At 39.5% G+C, this 21,795-nt stretch overlaps 1 protein-coding gene across 22 annotated transcripts in view; it reads left to right on the top strand.

Annotated features, from left to right (window-relative positions):
• The window catches only part of LOC134350558 (girdin-like), a 280,107-nt gene that overhangs the window by 247,810 nt on the left and 10,502 nt on the right, over positions 1–21,795 (top strand). For 13 of the 22 annotated variants that reach the window (XM_063055916.1, XM_063055917.1, XM_063055908.1 and 10 more), the window contains 4 exons: positions 1,353–1,439; positions 4,284–4,358; positions 6,729–6,809; positions 7,765–8,036. In XM_063055916.1, coding sequence (XP_062911986.1) covers positions 1,353–1,439; positions 4,284–4,358; positions 6,729–6,809; positions 7,765–8,036 — 515 coding nt within the window. The other 9 variants (XM_063055907.1, XM_063055922.1, XM_063055918.1 and 6 more) reach the window with 8 other exon arrangements.

The following is a 21,795-nucleotide window of genomic DNA, read 5'->3' as shown; positions in this document are numbered from 1 at the left end:
TTAACATTACATCCTTGCTGTTATATTCTCTAGTCCTCTCAAAATGAATGCTAACATTATATTTGCCTTTCTTACCACTGACTCAAACTCCAACTTAATCTTCAGGGAATCATGCACACTGACTCCCAAGTCCCTTTACACCACTGATTTTTGAATTTTTTCCCAAGTTAGAAAACAGTCCACACCTTTATTCCTTCTACCAAAGTGCATGACCGTACACTTCCCTACACTATATTCCATCTGCCACTTCTTTGACCATTCTTCCAATCTGCTTAAGTCCTTCTGCAGACTCCCTGCTTCCTCAGCACCATCTCCCCCTCCACTTATCTTCATATCATCCACAAACTTGGCCACAATGCCATCAATTCTGTCATCCAAATTATTGACATATAGCATCAAAGAAGTGGTCCAAACATTGACTCCTGTGGAATACCATTAGTCACTGGTAGTTAATCAGAACAGGCTCCCTTTATTCCCACTCTTTGCCTCCTGCCAGTCAGCCAATCTTCTATCCATGCTAATACCTTTCCTATGATACTATGGACTCCTTTCTTGTTAAGCAGCCTTGTCAAAGGTCTTCTGAAAATCCAAGTAAACAACATCCACTGGCTCTCCTTTGTCTATCCTGCCTGTTATTTCCTCAAAGAATTCCAGCAGCTTTATGAGGCAAGAGTTCCCCTCAGGGAAACCATGCTCATTTTGACCTTTTTTTCATGTGCATCCAAGTACCCCAAAACTTCATCATGGCATCCAAAGATCTTACCAACCACTGAAGTCAGACCAACTGGCATATAACTTCCTTTCTTCTGCTTCCCTCCCTTCTTAAAGAGTGGAGTGACATTTGTAATTTTCCAGTCCTTTGAAACCATTCCATGTACCTCACCGTTGCTCCTATCTGTCACCACCTCATTCTCCCATTCAAGCTGAAGGTCATCCAGCTGCAGCTCCAGTTCCCTAATGTGGTTTGTAAGGAGGTGCAGCTGGATGCACTTCATGCAGGTGTATCAGGGAGACTGGAGGTCTCCCAGAATTCCCACATCTCATATGAAGAAGACCTCCCTGACCCAGGACCCATTCTCACTGCACTAGCTGTGCACTGATAGACAAAGAAAGAAAGAAACTTACTGGAATCCTAGCTAGTTCCTTCACCTCATACTAACCACTCTAACTCTGCCAATGGCAAATCCCTATTTATAGGTATCTTGGTCAGAAGGAAACATGATATCCACATTTACCTTGTTATGCTCTGTAATAATTTTGTACTGTATGTTGCAGTGCAGTCATCAATTCATTTCATTGTGAAGTCTTTCAACATATGGCCTTGTGTCACTTAAGATCCCGTTAATATGCAGATCTCTTCACTGTGATAGATGAAGATGGCTCTTTTCCACAAGTTCTTGCAATGGGAACTTGTCAAAGAAAGTCTACCTTATTCAAAGGTGAGTGTGCAACCTTGCCACTGACTATATTCCAGCCTGTTAAAATAGGAAGCCAGTCTATACTCTAAAAGATTGCATAATGTAGTCTAGTGTGCCACATCTAAGAGTAGAGAGGATGGACGTAACTGCGTCCTCTAGGGACCATAAAATTCTGTTGTTCTAAATTGGCATGCCAGAGCCAAATACTTCATGTTTTCCAACTTGGTTAATTTAACTCTACATACTTACATGTAAAATTTCAGATCCTTACTTTAGTTAAATTGTAGTTTCAGGAAGAGTCTAAATGGGTGGACAATTGTGGTTTTAAAGTACAGATAAATAGTAAGAGCAAAATACACCTGATACATTTCTGAGAGAGATTGTAGCCCTGAAAGACACTGATTGTTCCTTCCACCTTAGGGCACTATGTTTTTTTATTTTATAATTCCAGGAATATGAATGTTGGTTTTCCTACTTAATTTCTTCCTTTTCAGAAGCCTGTTATTGATTAAAGCTGGTAGCTTATGGGTTAGGAAGTTGTACTTTCAGGTTTTTTAAATTAATCTTAACTGTTATAAACTAATGATTAAAGCTTTTGACTTATTGTATTGACCAACAGGGTCACTGTGTACACATGTTACCCGTTCATTGCCCTGTAGGAAATTCTAAATAATGACTTGTTGCTGTCCATATATCTCAATTAAATTTAGAAATGGATATAACTTTACAAAGTGTTCTATTAAGGTATACCCAGTTCCCTTCACCACATGATCAATGCATCCCATTCACAAATGTTGTGTTTCATCAAAGCGTACCAGTGACACTGTGAATTTATTGAAATACTGTTTAGAAAATTCAATTCATTCAGCACATTATTCTCTGCACCAGTCACCATTTCCAGTAGGTTTCCACCAAAAGGCACATCTTTACCCCCCCCCCAACCCTTTCAGCTTTCTGCAGCAAACACTTTTTCCACAACTCCTTGATCCACCCATCCCTCACCTCAGATCTCCTTCCTTGCATTTATCCCTGCAACCTACTCCTACACCACTGCTCGCATGACCATTCAGGTCCCTAAACAGTCCTTCCAGGTGAGGGGACACTTCACCTATGAGTTTTAAAGGATCATTTATTGTGTCCAGTGCTCCCAGTGCAGCCTCCTGCACATTGGTGAGACCTGACAGATTGGGGAACCACTTCATTAATCATCCTTGTCCTGTCCACTGCAGTCACCAAGATCTCCCAATGGCAATCCATTTCACTTTCCATTCTCACACTGACATGTCTGTCTACAGCCTCCTCTGCTCCCACGAAGAACCCGAGTGTAGGCTGGAGGAGTAACACCTCATATTCCGTCTGTGTAGTCTCCAGCCTGCTGGTATGAACATTGATTTCTCTACCTTCTGTTAACCACTCCCCTGTGTTTTATCATCCCCCATCCTCTTAGAGCCCTTTTGCTCCTTCTTTTTCCCTCCCCCACCCTCATGATCTGTTACCTTCCTTTGGTTCCCACCTCCTTTTGTCTGTGGTCCACTGACCTCTCCTGTCATATAACTCCTTCTTCAGCCCTTGCCTCTTCCACCTATCACCTCCCAGCTACTTGCATCATTCCCTTTTATCTTCTCCCCTCCCCCATTCACACACCCTCCCCTCACCTGGACTCACCTATCAGCTGCCAGCTTGTACTCCTCCACCTGTATCCCCAACCCTAACCTTGTTATTCTGGCATCTGCACCCTTCCTTTTTAGGGTCTTTCTCCTGCTGAGTTCCTCCAGCACATGTGCATATTGCTGTTCTCAGAACTGTTTAACATGAAATTCAGGGATCCACTTGCCCTTTCTTCCAGCCTACAAAATGGAAGTCCTGGTAATACTTTGTCACAATCATCCTTACTGTCTTTACTCTTATCTATGATAAAATTACAACAGAATCTCAAGGGAATTATCTTTAATCATTGCAAAATTTGAATAAATTATACATTTACAAAACAAGTCAATTTTAAATATTTTATTAATCATAAAGTATTTTGCAAGGTTTTTTTTCAAAAATTTAATGAAACTTTCGTAGGATTTATTGCAAAAGAGATTCGCCAGGATGTTGTCAAAGATGGAGTGTTCAGTTTATGAAAAGATTGGATAGCATAGGTTTGTTTTTCATGGATGGAAAAAGCTGAAGCAGTTTAAGAGTGTACAGAATTATGAAGAGTCAAGAGAGAGTGAATAGTATGAAGTTTCTGAGGAAGAATTTTTCATCCAGGGATGGCTCGAATCTGGAGCTCACTGCCTGAGCAGGTAGTGAAAGTGGTGAATACTACATTTATGAAGTATCTAGATGAGCACTTGAATTGCCAAAGCATAGAAAGCTATGAACCAAATGTTTCTAAATGAAATTACTGATGTTAACTACCTAACTCTTGGTTGAAATGGAAATGTATCGCTGACGACTTTATTCTTTTTAAATATATGAGGCAATTCACAATGTTATCAATTACTCTCTTCACCTCCATTTAATTTGGCAGATCACCTTATGTTTATTATTTTGGATTACATCTCTGCAGCACTGGGGGGTTAGAGTATAGGGTTCCCAGTATTATATTTGCCTCCAGTCACAGAAAGATGTTGGTAAAAAAAGTTGAAACCTAGATTTCCATCCTTCCTTCTTCCATCACACCCACTCTCCTTCACTTGATACAGAAGTATTTTACGACTGTTTTTACTGCAGAAGATTCGTTGACATGTTTGCATTTCTTAGTTGAAATTTATTTTTATAGCAAGTTAGAAAAATAAGATGAAAGCTGTTTTTGATAACTTTTTAAAAAAATATTATTTATTTTTAGTAATTGCTAAATAAAAATCTAACTCACAGGTATTGCTTCCAATGAAGATTTATTATCCAATGAACCAAACCTTAACAATTCTGGCTCAGGATCAAGAAGTCGAGGTAAATATTATCTATAATGTGCAAACATTAACTGCATGGTGATATTCATGCATTGGGTGAATGACATGAAAATAGTGAAGATATTTTCTGCTACTCTGTTGCTGTTCTTTGTTTTTTTAATACCATTGTTCCTGCCTGCTGCATTGCTTTACCAATCATTTGACATTGTTTGTGTGTTGTGTTGTTGTTCTTACTGCTAAACATAACTGATCAATGTCCGTGGAGGTCCCACTCTTTGGAAGCAGATGCTAGCTATGGCAGAATATGAAATCAAGGAAAGATTGATCACTAAATAACTAATCGTCCATGCATTTCTCCCTGAATCTAACCTACCACTAGCATCTGTTGTAATTTGAATTAATTTAGTATCCCAGAAACAATACCAAGATCTATCATTTATTATATATGGCAATAAATTACCTTTGAGCCTTGAAATAGCAGACAAACCCACTTATAAACTTGATTGTGAAAATACTTCAACTCTTTCCTCATTGTTTTTATTACACCATTTTGCGTTTAGCTGCTCTGTTCAAATACCAAATTTCTCTGTGTGACAAAAGGTTTATTTTTTTAGAGTGAGTTAAATTTGAGTTAATAGTTTATTTTATCATAGGCAGAATTGCATAGCCTGCAAAGGTAACAGTCTTTTATTTGAAGAATAACTTCCAGGTCACTGCTCAGGCATGTAGAAGTAAGAATGTAGTTTCCAGAATATAGAAATCCAACCAGAGCACCTCTGCTCCTCTTTCTTTAGCCTCATTTTTCCCCCTTCAGTTAGACTAGCTTTCAAAACCTCTTCTTAATCCTGGTCATATTGTATGTCTAGCAGATCATTTAACACAAAAAAAGCAACCATGACATTGGTACTCATTCAACTCATAAAGATTCCATACTGCAATATTGAGCCCCATAGAATACAGTGAACTCATCTTTAAATAATTCATATGAATTGGCAAGTAACTAACAATCCTATTAAGTAATGCAGGTAGAAAGCTTGGTCCTGCTAATCAGGTATGCTTTTTTGTACATGATTCACATATTATTCCTCATGTTCATAATTCAGTTTTATAGGAAAGTTGCCAATGTACTGTACATAGACTTCAACTGTGTGAATTCATGCACTAGCAAATCAGGCAGAAACGAGTTTACCAGAAACAAAAAACAAGTTCTTAAAAAGAATATACTGTATATCAGGAACCAATGAGGCAATCAGAGCATGCAGCCCAATTCTTACAAATTTATGATACCCTTCTGCAAATTACCCTTTGAAATATCATTAAGTTTTGTTTTCTCATTTGCTTCTCTACTTAAAGTATTTGTTTCTCAGTAAATAACTGCAAAAATTAAGAAAAATGAAAGAAAGGAATAGACCACGATAGAACTTATCTAATAGATTGAGAGCTATGGAACTTAAGATACGCTTGGGTGATGTCATTTTTACTTTTCTAATAAACTGATGCTTCATTGTACTTCAGATACAGCAGCATAAATTTTATTCTTAACCAGCATTCACTTTAAAGATTTCATTAGAAGACTAAATTGCTAAATACATTGAAGCCAAGGGAGGGAACTTAATGCAGTATTATCAACTCCTGAAGGGAAGCATTAGCTGAATAGTTTCATTATTTTGACATGAGTGATCGTTTAGATCTAAGATAGTAAGGTGGGAGGAATGAGAGAGAATGAAGGAGAAATTATGGCTAATCTATAAAAACGTTGTAGCTAAAATAACACACACACACACACACACACACACAAACACACACACATATATATATATACACATACTTAATTGGAAACATCTTTAAATTTTACACATGCTTTCCAGCTGAACTGAAAAATGCACTTAATACTAAATACAGATAGTTGTTATGAAGAAATGTTTTCACATTAAAATTACTAACATGTGTACTTGTTTCTTTTCTTGGGCTAGAAGGGTTACAGAGTAATTATTATGGATACAGATCAGCTCCTGTTCTTAGCAGCTCTACAGTGTGCAGAGTGCCTTGTCACATTTGTTGTAAGTCATTCTATCACGCCCATTTTCTTGCATGTTCCACATACATATTTAGCATGAAATAACATGACTTTCCACTAACTATTGTTTTTGCCCTGAAAGGACTACTGTTTTGTTTCTTCCTACTATTCCCTTATGTTTCTGTTTATCTGCTTTTCCTGTAGTGCTGTGTTCCAAAGTGTCCAATTGGACTGCCTCGAAAATTCTTGGCTTTCTGATCTGTAAGACACAACTCTTTTCTGACCTTGGGCATGCTCAGCCTATGGCACACTGCATGCATCCATGCTTCAGCTGTTTCTCTAGTCAAAGGTAAAGTGGCCTCTGCTCATTTTTATTTCCCAATTTCCATTTAGCTTCCAGACCAGCCAGCCTTGATAGTAGCAGGACATCCAGTAGCAATAACAATAATAATGCTTCAGCCCACGATGCAAAAGGTATGCCATGGCTGATTTTTTTAATCCATTTCCATTTTAATGCTGGTATTGTTTTCCCTTTTTAACTTTCTTTTAGGCTACATACTGAAATACAGTGAACATTGGGATGAACATTTATTTGCATGATACAGAATATTTTCATGTACACTTAAGGTTTAAGAAGTTGAAATAGCTAGAAAATGATCCTTGTATTTTCTATCCAAGTTAATATGCAATATTATGTTTCTGCTGCTGCATTTTTAAATATATCTTAACAAAGTAGCTCTCAGGATTCAGCATGTTTTGAATATGTACTACAAGTTTGTGTTAATTTACTAAATCTAAAATTAACAAGGATCTGCAGCTAATTAACTAAAGCAATGCGACTTTTGTGATCTCAGCCAACAATGTTTCCGACTTAATGAAAACTTTGGATTGTGAGCAGTCTCAGAACCCTTGCATGACCTAGGGAGTATCTCTATTTAAAAAGAACACTTCTGCTCTGTGAGATGATGGAGGCAATTTCTCTATCTAGATTTTCTGTCATTCAGTGCTGGTCAGGCCCCCTGGGCACTGGACTTGAGAGTTAAAATCAATACCATTATATTGCGTTTTACAACGGTTTTCTGTTAGCAGATTAAATTTGAAGTTGTTGGAAAAGTGTACCAACCACTACACTGTTTTTGTATTTGTACATGCCAAGTAAAATGGGAGGTATTTAAAGACACATGAATTGGCAGGGAATTCAAGGATATAGTGCAGCCTTTTTTTAATTGGCATCATAGACAGCACAGACATTGAGGACTATGCAGTTTTTGTGCAGTATTGTTCAATGCTTAAAATATTGCAATCTGCAAATGGTTCGATCAAAGTTATTTTAGAAATGCCAGTGATCTTCCTTGTGATTATCCAGCACAACAGTCATGAAATAATGTTCAAGCTAAGATTTTATGCACTAATGTCTTTTGCCTCTAAGCAGGTGCAGTTAATGCGAGACACAGTAGGTTTCAAAGCCATAGCAGCGGAGAATGTTGTTCAGCCGATGATAGTCACTTATTATCAAACAGTGGCCTTTCATCTGGTCATACACAAACTTTGAAAAAAGATGTTTCCTTTCAAAAGAAAGACGTTAAAGTTGATGATACCCAAAATCGTTCTCTGCAAAGGAATAAAGCCACATCACCTGGGAGTGAAATAGTTACCTTACAGCAGTTTCTGGAAGAAAGTAACATAAATCAATCGTCACAGGTTAGTGCACAGAAAATTTAAGTAGTCAAATCTGTTTTAATTAATTTATTTGATTAGTTGTTTCCAGAACTCCTTAATAAAATGCATATCTTGTTATCTTGGTTCGAAATCATTTGATATATTCAGTGGGTAGGCATAGACAATGCTACATATAATGGCTGGCATTAAACTATATAAGAACCAATAAACTTGAGAGTTTATGCATGGTTGAATGAGTGTACAGTTTCTGAATGAATTGACAGTTATGTGATACTGGACTCCAGTGTTGTAAAATAATATGCTCCAGTTGCAAAATATAGTCCTGTAGGAAGAACTTAATGGGTCAAGCAGCATCTGTGAAAGCAAAGGGGGGTGGCTGAAGTTTTGGATAGAGACCCTACCACAGGACTGAGAAAGCAGAGGGAAGATAATCAGTCTATAGAAGTGGGAGGGAAGAGTAAGACAAAGGCTAGTAGGTGATAGGTGGAATCTGATTCCACCTATCGCTCACCAACCTCTATCTCACTCCTTCCTCTCGCTTTTCTATACTGGCTATCTTTCCTCCTCTTCCTTCTATAATCTCAGTCTTGCTGCTGGGTCTTGACCCAAAACAAACCATCCATTTATTTCCAAAGATGCTGTTCAATCCAGTGAGTTCTTCCAACAGTTTTTTCTTTTATGCCAGAGTCCGGCATCCACAGTACCTTGTGTCTCCAAATTCAGTGAAGGTAAGAGATACTGTTTTTATATGTGTTAAATCAAGTTTTATGCTTTAGTTTAGAATTTTGTCCTCAGTTTTGATTATTTTAGGTGAAGCCCATCAAAATCTTCTTAGTGATTTTGTTGGGTGATGCATGTCTGCCACTTTCTCTTTATTCTCACTCTCTAACAATCATTCTCTCAGTACCAAGTGATCAATTTTCCACCACAGTTGCTTGGAGTATTTATATATTATTTAGTTTTTTCCCCACTTTCTCTTTATTCTCACTCTCTAACATTAATCAATCTCTCAGTATCAAGTGGTCAATTTTCCAACATAGTTGCTTGGAGTATTTATATGTTATTTAGTTTTTTTCATGTTGCTAACTTAGATAAAGCTTTCATTTATTGTCTATCCATAAGATGGTGGTTACATGACATAAAGGAAAGCCAAAGGTACCTATGTTCCCATATGCTTGTTCCCCATTGTCATTATAGTGTTCTTGTGTTCTGGGAGAGTAAGTGCAGTACATTTGGCAAATGGCTCACAATGCACCCACTACGTGATAGAGGGAACAATTACTTAGTGTGTTAAATAAGGCATTAATCAAGGCTGCTGGATTGTTGTTGCAGTTGCATTCATCCAGGCAAGTACAAAATATTCTATCACATTCCTAACTTGTGCCTGTAGATAGTGGAAAGTTTTTGGAGTGTCAGCATATTTTCAGTCCGTGATAATTTTTCCAGCCACTGTATTTATGTAGCCAGTACAGTAGAGGGTCAATGGTGACCCTCCAAGATGTTGTCAGTAGGAAACTTAGTGATGGTTATGCTATGGAATGTCAAAGCTTGGCGGTTAACAGTTCTGCTGCACAACAATTACTAGCTATTTATTGGCCTGTGCAAAGTGTCGTTTAGGTCTTTTGCATACAGGCACGGACTAATTCATTTTCTGGGAATTGCAAATAGAATTGAACACTGTGCTATTATCAACAAATATCCTACTTATGGCCTCTTGATGAAAGGAAGGAATTGATGAAACAGCTGAGGATAGTTGGGCTTAAGATACTACTCAGCGGAACTGCAGAGTGACGTGATTGAGTTCAAACCACAACCTCCTTCCTTTGTAACAGGTGTAATTAAAAGCATTGCATACTTGCCTCCTGATCCCATTGAGTTCAGCTTTATAAGGTTTCTTACTGTCATCTTTATTTACATGCTGCCTTGTTCTTAAAAGCAGTCATACTCACTTTACTTGTGGAATTCAGCTCCTTGACACATGTTTGGACCGAAATTGTAATGAGGTCTTGATTCAGTGGCCTATTGAATAATTACAGTGTCTATAATAAAGTATTCCCCCCCCCCCACCTTGGAAGTTTTTATTTTTATTGGTTTACAACATTGCATCACAGTGGATTTAATCAGGCTCTTTTGACACTGATCAACAGAAAAAGACTCTTTTGTGTCAAAGTGAAAACAGATCTCTACAAAGTTGTGTAAGTTATTTAAAAATATAAAACAAAAAATTGATTGCATAAGATTCCCCCTATTAATATGACACACTAAATCATCATTGGTGCAGCCAATTGGTTTTAGAAGTCACATAATTAGTTAAATGGAGATCACTTCCTTTAACTACATATGTGCAGTCAAGGTGTTTCAATTGATTGTAATAAAAATACATATGCATTTGGAAGGTCCAATTGCTGTTGAGTCAGTAACTTAAACAAAAGAACTTTCCAAAAGTCTCCGCAAAAAGGTTATTGAAAAGCACAACTCAGGAGATGGATACAAGAAAATTTCCAAGTCACTGAATATCTCTTGGAGTACAGTTAAGTAAATCATCAAGAAATGGAAAGATTATTGCACAACTGTAAATCAGACTAGAGCAGGCTATCCTCAAAAACTGAGTGACCCGTGCAAGAAGGGACTAGTGAGGGAGGCCACCAAACGACCTGTGACAACTCAAAAGGAGTTACAGGCTTCAGTGATTGAGATGGGGGGAGACTGTGCATACAACTGCTTTATGGGAGAGTGGCAAAAAGAAAGCCACTGTTAAAAAAAACTCACATGTAATCTCAGCTAGAGTTTGCCAGAAGGCATGTGGGAGACTCTGAAGTCATCAGGAAGAAGGTCCTAAGTCTGATGAAGCCAAAATTGAACTTTTTGGCCATCAGACTAAACACCATGCATCATCAAAAACAACACCAACCCTGCTGTGAAGCATGATGCAGCCACCACCATGGGATGCTTCACTGCAGCAGCCCCTGGAAGGCTTGTGAAGGTAGAGGGTAAAATGAATGCAGCAAAATACAGAGAAATCCTGGAGGAAAACCTGATATAGTTTGCAAGAGAACTGCAACTTGGGAGAAGATTTGTTTTCCAGCAACACAATGACCTCAAGCATAAAGCCAAAGCTACACAGGAATGACTTTAAAACAGCAAAGTTAATGTCCTGGAGTAGCCAAGTCAGAGTCCAGACCTCAATCCTATTGAGAATTTGTGGCTAAACTTGAAAAGGCTGTTCACTCACAATGCCTATGCAACCTGACAGAGATTGAGCATTTTTCTAAAGAAGAATGAGGAAAGATTGCAGTCCAGAAGTGCAAAGCTGATAAAGACCTATCCACACAGACTCAAGGCTGTAATTACTGCCAAAGTAACATCTACTAAATACTGACTTGAAGGGGGTGAGTAATTATGGAATTAAGTATTTTGTGTTTAATAATTGTAATAAATTTAGATCAATTTGTAGAAATTTGTTTTCACTTTGACATGAAAGAGTCTTTTCTGTTGAAGAGTGTCAAAAAAGCCCAATTAAATCCATTGTGATTCAATGTTGTAAAACAATAAAACACGATAAACTTATAAGGAGGATGAATACTTTATATAGGCACTGTACCAATTACCAATTTGAAGGGGGGGGGCATGTAAATCCAGCTCTCCCGTAAAAAATCAGCAAAGTACCGTTTAAACAAAGTAAAGTTAATAAATACTTTCTGAAAACTACTTATAAACTTCGTAAGACTCTACGATATGCCTCGTAAACCGCAACAGAAGAAGTCTGTTGTTGTGAAGTCGCCGCGAGATGGGAAGAAAAAAGGGCCTACTACAGCGATGGAGCCTCGGATTCAGGTTGGATCTCCTTCGGAGGAGACGCATTTTATCTCTGGTGTAGAAGAACAGGGAGTAATGGTAGCGGTCTCTTGGAAGAAGATGCTGGAAATGCGCATGCGCAAAGAAGTACGCATGCGCAAATCGACACAATTTAAACTACAAGAACCGACAGCCACTGCAACTGAAAGTGACTCAGAGTCAGAATTGGATTCTGCAGAGAATACAGATGAAGAAGAGGAGGAAGAACTGGAAGAGACCGGAAGTAAAGGAGACAACGCGGCTGAACTAAGAAAATTAAGAACAGAGCTTAGAGAGGTGAAGATGTGCTATGATAAAGCTATGAAAAGACAGGATAAAATGGATAAGAAACTTCAGAAGATGGAAAGAACAATGGAGCATATTAACGATAGAGTGGAAAAAACAGAAAATGATGTGCTTGTCTGGAACACAGAAAGAAATCGACTCTTGGAGAAAGTGGACGTGTTGGAAAATTTTAGTAGACGTAATAATATTAAAATTGTTGGTCTTAAAGAAGGTAGAGAGGGAGATAATCCGATAGAATTTTTTCAAAGATGGATCCCGAAAACCTTGCAAATGAAAGAGGAAGATCGATCAATTGAAATTGAGCAAGTACATAGAGCTCTAAGACCAAAACCACAAGATGACCAATATCTACGATCAATTTTAATAAGATTCTTAAGATTTCAGGATAAAGAAAGGATTCTACAGGCGGCTGTCCAAGCTGCCAAGAAGAGAAAAGGGCCACTGATGATAGAAGGGAAGAAAATTTTTTTCTACCCTGACATAAGTTATGAACTTCTGAAGAGAAGGAAGAAATTTAATCCAGTGAAAAAAGCCTTATGGGATCACAGTTATCAATTTATATTGCGTTATCCTGCAACCTTGAGGATTTTTTTGACTGGTGGAGAAAAAAGATTTTTTGACGATTACTGGAAAGCGGAGGAGTTTGTGCGAGATTCTTTGAATATTCACCAGATACAAGAACAAACCCAGGGGAGCAAGATGGATTGAAGATGAAGACTGGATCAAGGAATAGGCCTGTTGGATTTTTAGGCAGATGAATATATAAATATATTATTAATTATATGAGGGAGGGGAAGAAAGGTTAAAATTTGAGGAATACTAGTTGGAAATAATGACTTTTTTTTATATATATACAATTTTTTTGTTACGGGGGAGCTGGAAGAAACACTGACCAATCGCTACGTTATTCATGTGTGCAACGTGGCAATAGCCACGACCCGCACAATGGAGGGGGGTGGTGTTGTGTATCTTTTCATTCACAACATTAGTGGGGGGGTATTTTGTTTTTTCTTTTTTTGTATCTCATCTATTTTTTTTCTTTTTGCCTGGATGATTGGGAGGGAAACACATAGCGACATGGTGAAGTTCAAAGAGATTCCCCAGGGAACTATGAGAGTTGAGAAGCCAAGTAATGTTTTAGATATGATAAAGATCTTGGTTCCTTGGAGAAAGTAACAAATATATATAAAATTTATTTTTAATCCCATGGAGCATGTGGAAACCTTCCAATATTCGGGCGGTTCTTTTTTTTCTTTTCTCTTTAGGTAGTAGTACATATTGGGGGGGGGAGGGTAGATATTTTTTTTCTCTTGTATTTACTTGAAAACTCAATAAAAATTATATTTAAAAAAATTACCAATTTGAATAATTATCACTTGAAAGTACCAAAGGTTCAAAGGTCAAATTTAATGTCAGAGAAATGTGTACAATATACATCCTGAAATGCTTTTTCTTTGCAAACATCCACGAAAACAGAAGCGCCCCAAAGAATGAACTACAGTTAAACATGAGAACCCCAAAGTCCCCCCACTCCCCCTCCCGTGCCTAAATGAGCAACAATCCCGCCTCCCCACACCAGCAAAAAAAAGCACACCTGCTATCGAGCACAAGCGCGAGCTAAGCAATAGCAAGGACACAGACCAAAGTTACCCCAAAGGCTTCGCATTTTGTCCAACATTCGCCAACCCACAGGTTCTCTTGCTTCCTGGCAAGGGAGAGAGAGGTGTCCCCCATTTTCACAGCAAGCGGGAGACATAACAACAACCCGCTGGTTTACCATGTTAAAAGTCCGTTTCATCATTTTTTTTTGAGCTCTGTGTCCAAAGATCGCAAAGACCTTGGGTCTTTGGGTCCACAGCAAAAGATTTTCCACCTCCCCGACGACACACGAGTCTCCTGCCATGACTCTCGATCCGCCCATCTCCAGAGCCCTGAGATCATAGGCTTCTGAACACGATCGAGACTCTCAGGCCAAACCCTTGGCATGTTGAATAACGGCCAGTCATGGAACCCCAAGAATGGGTCCCATTCCCACAAAGAACCGAAGCCTGCGTGTAACTCCAGGTCAGGGTCTTCAAAAGAATCCTGAAAGGGAAAAGTAGAGATATTAAAGGTGGAAATGGAGCTGTTTCTGAAGATGCAAGCAAAGGAGTCACCGTTAGGCGCCATTATCCATCAATGACATTATCCATCAGTAACCTTTTCCATACTTTCATGAAGACTACTCACCACTGTCTTCTCAAGAGTAACCAGCATTGAACATTTAAATGCTGGCTCAGCTTATAACACCTGTGTATAACACCTCATGACTGCATGGCTAAGCACAGCTCCAAAGTCATATTTAAGTATGCTGACAACACCACTGCCATAGAGCAACTTAAAGGTGGTGACAAATCAGCATATAGGAGGAAGATTGAAAGTCTCACTGAGTGGTGCCGCAAGCACAACCTCTTACTCAGTATCAGCGAGACCAAGGACCTGATTATTGACTTCAAGAGAAGGAAACTGGAGGTCCATGAGCCAGTCCTCATTGGGGGATCTGAGGTAGAGAGGGTCAGGTCAGTAACTTTAAATTCCTCAGTGTTATCATTTCAGAGAATCTCTTCTGGGTCTAGCACGCAAGTGCAATTACAGAGAAAGTGTTTTTCAAAGATTTGGCATGACATCTAAAACTTTGATAAACTTCCATAGATCTGTGGTGGAGAGTATATTGACTGGCTGCATCACTGAAGCACCAATGCCCTTGAATGGAAAAACCTACGAAAAGTAGTGGATGTGGCCCTATCCATCACGGATCAGCCCTCCCTACCATTTGCCCATCGACACAGACCATTGTCCTTCAAAGCAGCGTCCAACTTCAGGGAACTCCAACACCCAGGTCGTGCTCTCTTTTCTTGCTGCTGCAATCAGGAAGAAGGTACAGGAGCTTCAGGACTCACAACACCAGGTTCAGGAGTGGCTATTACCCCTCAACTATCAGGCTCCTGAACCAAAGGTGATAACTTCACTTGCCTCAAAACTGAACTTAGCCCATAACCTATGGCAAACAAGAGAAAATCTGCAGATGCTGGAAATCCATGCAGCACACAGAAAATGCTGGAGGAATTCAGCAGGCCAGGAGCATCTATGGAAAAGAGTAAATAGTCAATGTTTCAGGTGGTGTCCCTTCATCAGATGAAGGGTCTCAGCCCAAAATGTCAACTGTTTAGTCTTTTCCATAGATGCTGCTTGGCCTGCTGAGTTTCTCCCACATTCTGTGTGTGTTGCCCATAATTTATGGACTCAACTTTCAAGAACTCTTCCTCTTACGTTCTCAATATTGATTGCTTATTTATTTATATTTGTTTATTCTTGTATTTGCACAGTTTGTTGTCTGTTGAACACTGATTGTCCGCCCTTTTGATGCGGTCTTTCATTGATTCTATTATGGTTATTGGATTTATTGAGTGTGCTCACAAGAAAATGAATCTCAGGGTTGTATATGGTAACATATATATACATTGATAATAAATTTACTTTGAATTTTGAACATTCTGGACTGGTCAATAATTAGCCAGTTAAATTTGGACAGTTTACAAATCTGAACAATTTCAGAATCAGGTTTATTAACACCGGCATGTGTCATGAAATTTGTTAACTTAGCAGCAGCAGTTCAATGCAATACATAATTTGAAGGAGAAGAAAAATAAATAATAATAATAAATAAGTAACTCAATTACAGTATACATATAAGGAGGGAGGAGAAGATGGTGGCGCAATGCAGTGCGCGCGGCCGTTCCAAATGACATCGATTATGTGTTAACTAGGGGGCCGTGCACTATCCTGATTTGATGGAGACAGCCGTGAGAAGCACGGAGGAACACCTGGAGTAACGTCTGAAATGCCCGCTTCGCTGCCGCTGCTACTGTGTGATCGAGAATCTCCGGAGGGGAAGGCCCCAAATCCTGGGCTTTGCCTATTGCGGGGGCTGGGGCCGAAGTGCTCGGCAGAGATGGTGCTCAGTGTTGGAGAGCTGGTCGGAGGCTCGGAGTTTGGATCGGCAAGTTTGGCGGCGCTGGAGGTTTACTGTCTGCGTGAGATGATGGGACTTTTGAGAGACTTTGAGACTTTTACTGTGCCCATGGTCTGTTCTTATCAAATTACGGTATTGTTTTGCACTGTTGTAACTATATGTTATAATCACGTAGTTTTTGTCAGTTTTTTAAGTCGGTTTGTCATGTGTTTTTGCGATATCATTCTGGAGAAACAGTGTATCATTTCTTAATGCATGCATTACTAAATGACTATAAAAGAGGACTGCGTGTCCTCATAATCTAATCTAATAGATTAAAAATCGTGCAAAAGAGAAATAATATATTTAAAAATTCGATGTCCATTTAGGAATTGAATGGCAGAGGGGAAGAAGCTGTTCCTGAATCACTGAGTGTGCGCCTTCAGAAATCTGTACCTCTTACCTGATGGTAACAGTGAGAAGAGGGCATGCCCTGGGTGCTGGAAGTCCTTAATAATGGACACTGCCTTTCTGGGACACCACTCCTTGATGTTTTCCGGGTACTTTGTAGGCTAGTACCCAAGATGGAGCCGACTAAATTTACAACCCTCTGTAGTTCTTTCAGTCCTGTGCAATTTCTCACACTGTTGGGTTGATGTAGCTGTTGTAATTGTACTGAAACAGTTGGCCCATTTCTGAAAAATAGGCCAAAGTTTTACAGCCAAAATGCTCTCTGGTCCATTCCGTTATTCATTGCTGTCTACTGCTGCTTGATACCATGTGTAATAAATCATATTGGCAGATGCCAGTAATCTGAAGGAGAAAACCACTGTCAATTATCCTCTTGGCATTTCTGGCTGTAGTTGCAACTGCTTCAGCCTTGGCTTTGTCTTTCTTGGTATTGGGCCCTACCATCCTTGCATGAGTTATTTGACCACCACCATTCATAATTTGTGGTTGTGCTACCAAACCATTTTTGATAATAGATCTAGAGTGTATTCCTTGTACAGTGGCATGCAAAAGTTTGGGTACCCCTGGTCAAAATTTCTGTTACTGTGAATAGCTGAGCGAGTAAAAGATGACCTAATTTCCAAAAGGCATAAAGTTAAAGATGACACATTTCTTTAATATTTTAAGGAAGATTACTTTTTTATTTCCATATTTTACAGTTTCAAAATAACAATAAAAAGAAAAGGGCCTGAAGCAAAAGTTTGGGCACCCTGCATGGTCAGTACTTAGTAACACCCCCTTTGGCAAGTATTACAGCTTGTAAACACTTTCTTTCTGTAGCCAGTTAAGAGTCTTTCAATTCTTGTTTGGGGGATTTTCACCCATTCTTCCTTGCAAAAAGGCTTCTAGTTCCGTGAGATTCTCGGGCCATCTTACATGGACTGCTCTTTTGAGGTCTATCCAGATGTTCAATGATGTTTAGGTCGGGGGACTGTGAGGGCCATGGCAAAACTTTCAGCTTGTGCCTCTTGAGGTAGTCCTTTGTGGATTTTGAGGTGTGTTAAGGATCCTACCCTGTTGTAGAAGCCATCCTCTTTTCACCTTAAGCTTTTTTTTTTTGAAAACGGATGGTGTGATGTTTGCTTCCAGAATTTGTTGGTATTTAATTGAATTCATTCTTCCCTCTACCAGTGAAATGTTTCCCGTGCCACTGGCTGCAACACAAGCCCAAAGCATGATTGATCCACCCCCGTGCTGAACAGTTGGAGAGGTGGTCTTTTCATGAAATTCTGCACCCTTTTTTCTCCAAGCATACCTTTGCTCATTGTGGCCAAAAGGTTCTATTTTAACTTCATCAGTCCACGGGACTTGTTTCCAAATTGCATCAAGCTTCTTTAGATGTTCCTTTGCAAACTTCTGACGCTGAATTTTGTGATGAGGATGCAGGAAAGGTTTTCTTTTGATGACTCTTCCATGAAGGTCATATTTGTGCAGGTATCGCTGCAAAGTAGAACCACCACTCTGTTAAATCTTCCTGAAGGTCTTTTCCAGTCAAACGGGCGGGGGGGGGGGTGTTTGATTTGCCTTTCTAGCAATCTTTTTTGCCTTTCGAGCAGTTCTCTCGCAAAATTTTCTTGGTCTTCGAGACCTCAACTTGACCTCCACCATTCCTGTTAACTGCCATTTCTTAATTACATTACAAACTGAGGAAACTGCTACCTGAAAATGCTTTGCTGCCTTCTTATAGCCTTCTCCTGCTTTGTGGGCATCATTTATTTTAATTTTCAGAGTGCTAAGCAGCTGCTTAGAGGAGCCCATGGCTGTTGATTGTTGAGACAAGGTTTGAGAAGTCAGAGTATTTATAAAGCTTTGAAATTTGCATCACCTGGCCTTTCCTAACGATGACTGTGAAAAAAGCCATAGCCCTAACAAGCTAATTAAGGTCTGAGACCTTGGTAAAAGTTATCTGAGAGCTCAAATCTCTTGGGGTGCCCAAACTTTTGCATGGTGCTCCTTTCCTTTTTCTCCCCCACTCTAAAATTGTATAAAACAAAAATAATACAGTAACCTTGGTTAAAATGTTGAAAAGAATATGTCGTCTTTAACTTTATGATTTTTGGAGATCAGTTCATCTTCTACTCACTTAACTATTCACAGTAACAGAAATTTTAACCAGGGTGCCCAAACATTTGCATGCCACTGTATGTTCATAGCTACCTCAAGGTTTTATCCAAAGGGAAGGTGTTTCAGTTCATCACCTGATGAAATATATTAGATAGTAATCAGAATTTTTTTTGTCCATATGCCACCTGATGCCATGATATTTAGTGGGGTTTGAAGCTGATGCTGAGGGCTTGCAGGTTTTCTCCCTCCTGTCTGCATGCCAGTAGTGGGACTGGTCATATCTAAGAATTGTGATTCAGCTGTGTAGTGCATTGTCTTAAGGCTTAATTCTTTGAGCACACCTAATTGTTGCCTGACTGGTCTTTGAAATTTTTTCGCAATTTAGCTGTCAAAGGAACAACTTTCGTACTCTCTCAGAATTGACTTAATTTTCATATTACAGCACAGAAGGGGGCCATTTGGAGTCCAGTTCGTTCTCCTTAATACTCTGTTTGTTACAAGGACGTGGCAATGGAACGAACCCAAGTGCTGAACCCGGGTGTGGAGTCAGAGTTGGGAGGCATTATGGTCGTAGCGAGCGTGGAATTGGTGTCCAAGAGAGTCTTTACCAGGAGTCTTGGTTTTAGTAGCGAATTCAGGAACAATGCTAGACTTAGAACTGATAGTCCTAAGAACCATGGAACGAGGTTACTCCTACACAAATCAACCAACAAACTGGCAGCTCCTTGTTAAAATCACAGGGTCTTTATCATGCAGTTTCTGATGGAAAGCAGGTGTGTGTAGTTAGAGGAACCTGGGAATGATTGGAAATTAAATGAGGTGATTGAGGCCTTATTCCTGTGGTAAATAGCAAGGTGGGGGATTGCCAGAAGGGACCATGACACTGTTGTCCTAAAATTTACTCTCTTTCATGTGCTTATCAACTTCTCTTTGATTTTATTTTGCTACTTAATAATAATTTATCTACCAGCATTAAAAAAGCCATTAGGAAACAAGTGTCTGGTTTATTAGTTCACTTCAGAGGGGTATTAAGAATCTAACATATTGCTGCGGACCTAGCTTCATGAATAGGCCAAAATGATTAAGGGCAGTGATTTTTTTTCAGTGTCGAAGACTGCTGTTTTTCTTTCCCTGAAGAACACAACCTTCCCATTGTATTTTTGTAACAATCTAGTAATTTAATTATCATCATTACTAAGAATATTTTTTGTATAATTCTGGGTTACTTATTGAACTTAGCAGCTGCTATGGTGTGATTTGACCTCATGTGTCTGGATGGTTGCTCTAAATTTCTGGGTTCTATGTCACCGATATAACAAACCACATAGCCTGCATGTGGTGGTCATGTATTCCATCATTAATATTCAAAACAGCTTATCTTAGCTTCAGGTGTTATTTGTACTTACTATCACTACATGGATTTTCCACAGAAATCATTCCACGTACCAAAAATATGCTTGTAGGTCAATTGACCACTATAAAGTACTGCTGGTAAGTGACAAAGAAAGCAAGGAATTGATAAACACGAGGAAGTCTGCAGATGCTGGAAATCCAAAGCAATGCTCTCAAAATGCTGGAGGAACTCAACAGGTCAAGCAGCACCTTTGGAAATGAATAAATAGTTGACATTTCGGGCCAAGGCCCATCTTCAGGACTGAAAAGGAAGGGGGGAAATGCCAGAATGAAAAGGTGAGGAGAGGGGAAGGAGGCTAGTCTGAAAGTGATATATGAAGCCACGTGGGTGGGAAAGGTAAAGGGCTGGAGAAGAAAGAATCTGATAGGAGAGATGAGTGGACCATAGGAGAAAGGGAAGGAGGAGAGGTCCCGGGGGAAGTGAAAAGCTGATAAGAAGAGGTAAAAGGCCAGAGTGGGTAATGAGAGGAGGGAATTTTTTTATCGGAAAGAGAAATCGATATTCATGCCATCAGGTTGGAAGCTACCCAAGCAGAATATAAAGTATTGCTCCTCCACCCTGAGGGTGGCTTCATTTTGGCACAAGAGGAGAGATGTCAGAACGGAAATGGGAATCGGAATTCAAATGTTTGGCCACTGGGAAGTCCCACTTTTGGCGGATGAAGTGGATGTGTCAACAAAGTGGTCCCCCAATTTGTGAAGGGTCTTACCAATATAAAGGAGGCCGCATTGGGAGCACTGGACACAATAGGTCACCCCAGCAGATTCTCAGGTGAAGTGTTGCCTCAACCAGGAGGACTGCATAGGTCCCTGAATGGAGGTGAGGGCAGAGGTGAATGGGCAGGTGTAGCAGTTAAGCTGCTTGCAGGGTTAATTGCCGGGAGAGAGATTAGTGGGTGGGGATGAATGGACAAGGGAATTGTGGAGGGAGCTATCCCTATAGAAAATGGGGGTTGGGGAGTAAATATATGTTTACTAGAGGTGGCGGAAGTTGTGAAGGATGATGTATTAGAAGTTAGAGACAAAGTTGATGAAATTGACAAGCTCAGCATGGGTGCATGAAGTAGCACCAATAAGTGTGTGGGGATAAGGAGGAATGGCACTGCTCGTGTGAACCAAGATCTGAATGGTCTGTGTAGTAATATGCAAGTTAACTCTAAATTTGCAGCAGCAGTTGCCCTTGATCATCTCCACGTATCACCTCCCAACCTCTTTCACTATTTCCACTGTTCTCTCCTCCATCTGCCTGTCACCCCTCCTTCACGTGAATCCCCTTATTGCTTGCCAGCTCCTGTTACACTCATTCTTCTCACCTTGCTATGTTCTGGCTATCTCCCCTCTACTCTTGCAGTTGAGATGAAGGGCCTTGCCCCATAAGATCAACTGTCTATTTCCCTCTACAGATGCTGCTTCACCCACTGAGTTGTTCCAGCAATTTGTATTTAGCTTTGAAAATTTCAGCTGATTGACTGAGCATCCATAGCCATTTTGATGTCACTTCAGATTTCAAGCACTTTGATTTGTATTCAGACAATGCTTTTCTTGATTTACATCTATAAAGCAAAGCTCTTGTTTTGGATTCCCCTAACCAGAAATAATAATGTATTTTTCTGCCCAATGCCTGATATGAAATCCCTTTATCATTTTAAACAACTATTGAAT

The sequence above is a fragment of the Mobula hypostoma genome, chromosome 8 (genome assembly GCF_963921235.1).
Source record: "Mobula hypostoma chromosome 8, sMobHyp1.1, whole genome shotgun sequence".
Taxonomy (NCBI): Eukaryota; Metazoa; Chordata; class Chondrichthyes; order Myliobatiformes; family Myliobatidae; genus Mobula; species Mobula hypostoma.
This window is presented reverse-complemented; position numbering and strand designations above follow the sequence as displayed.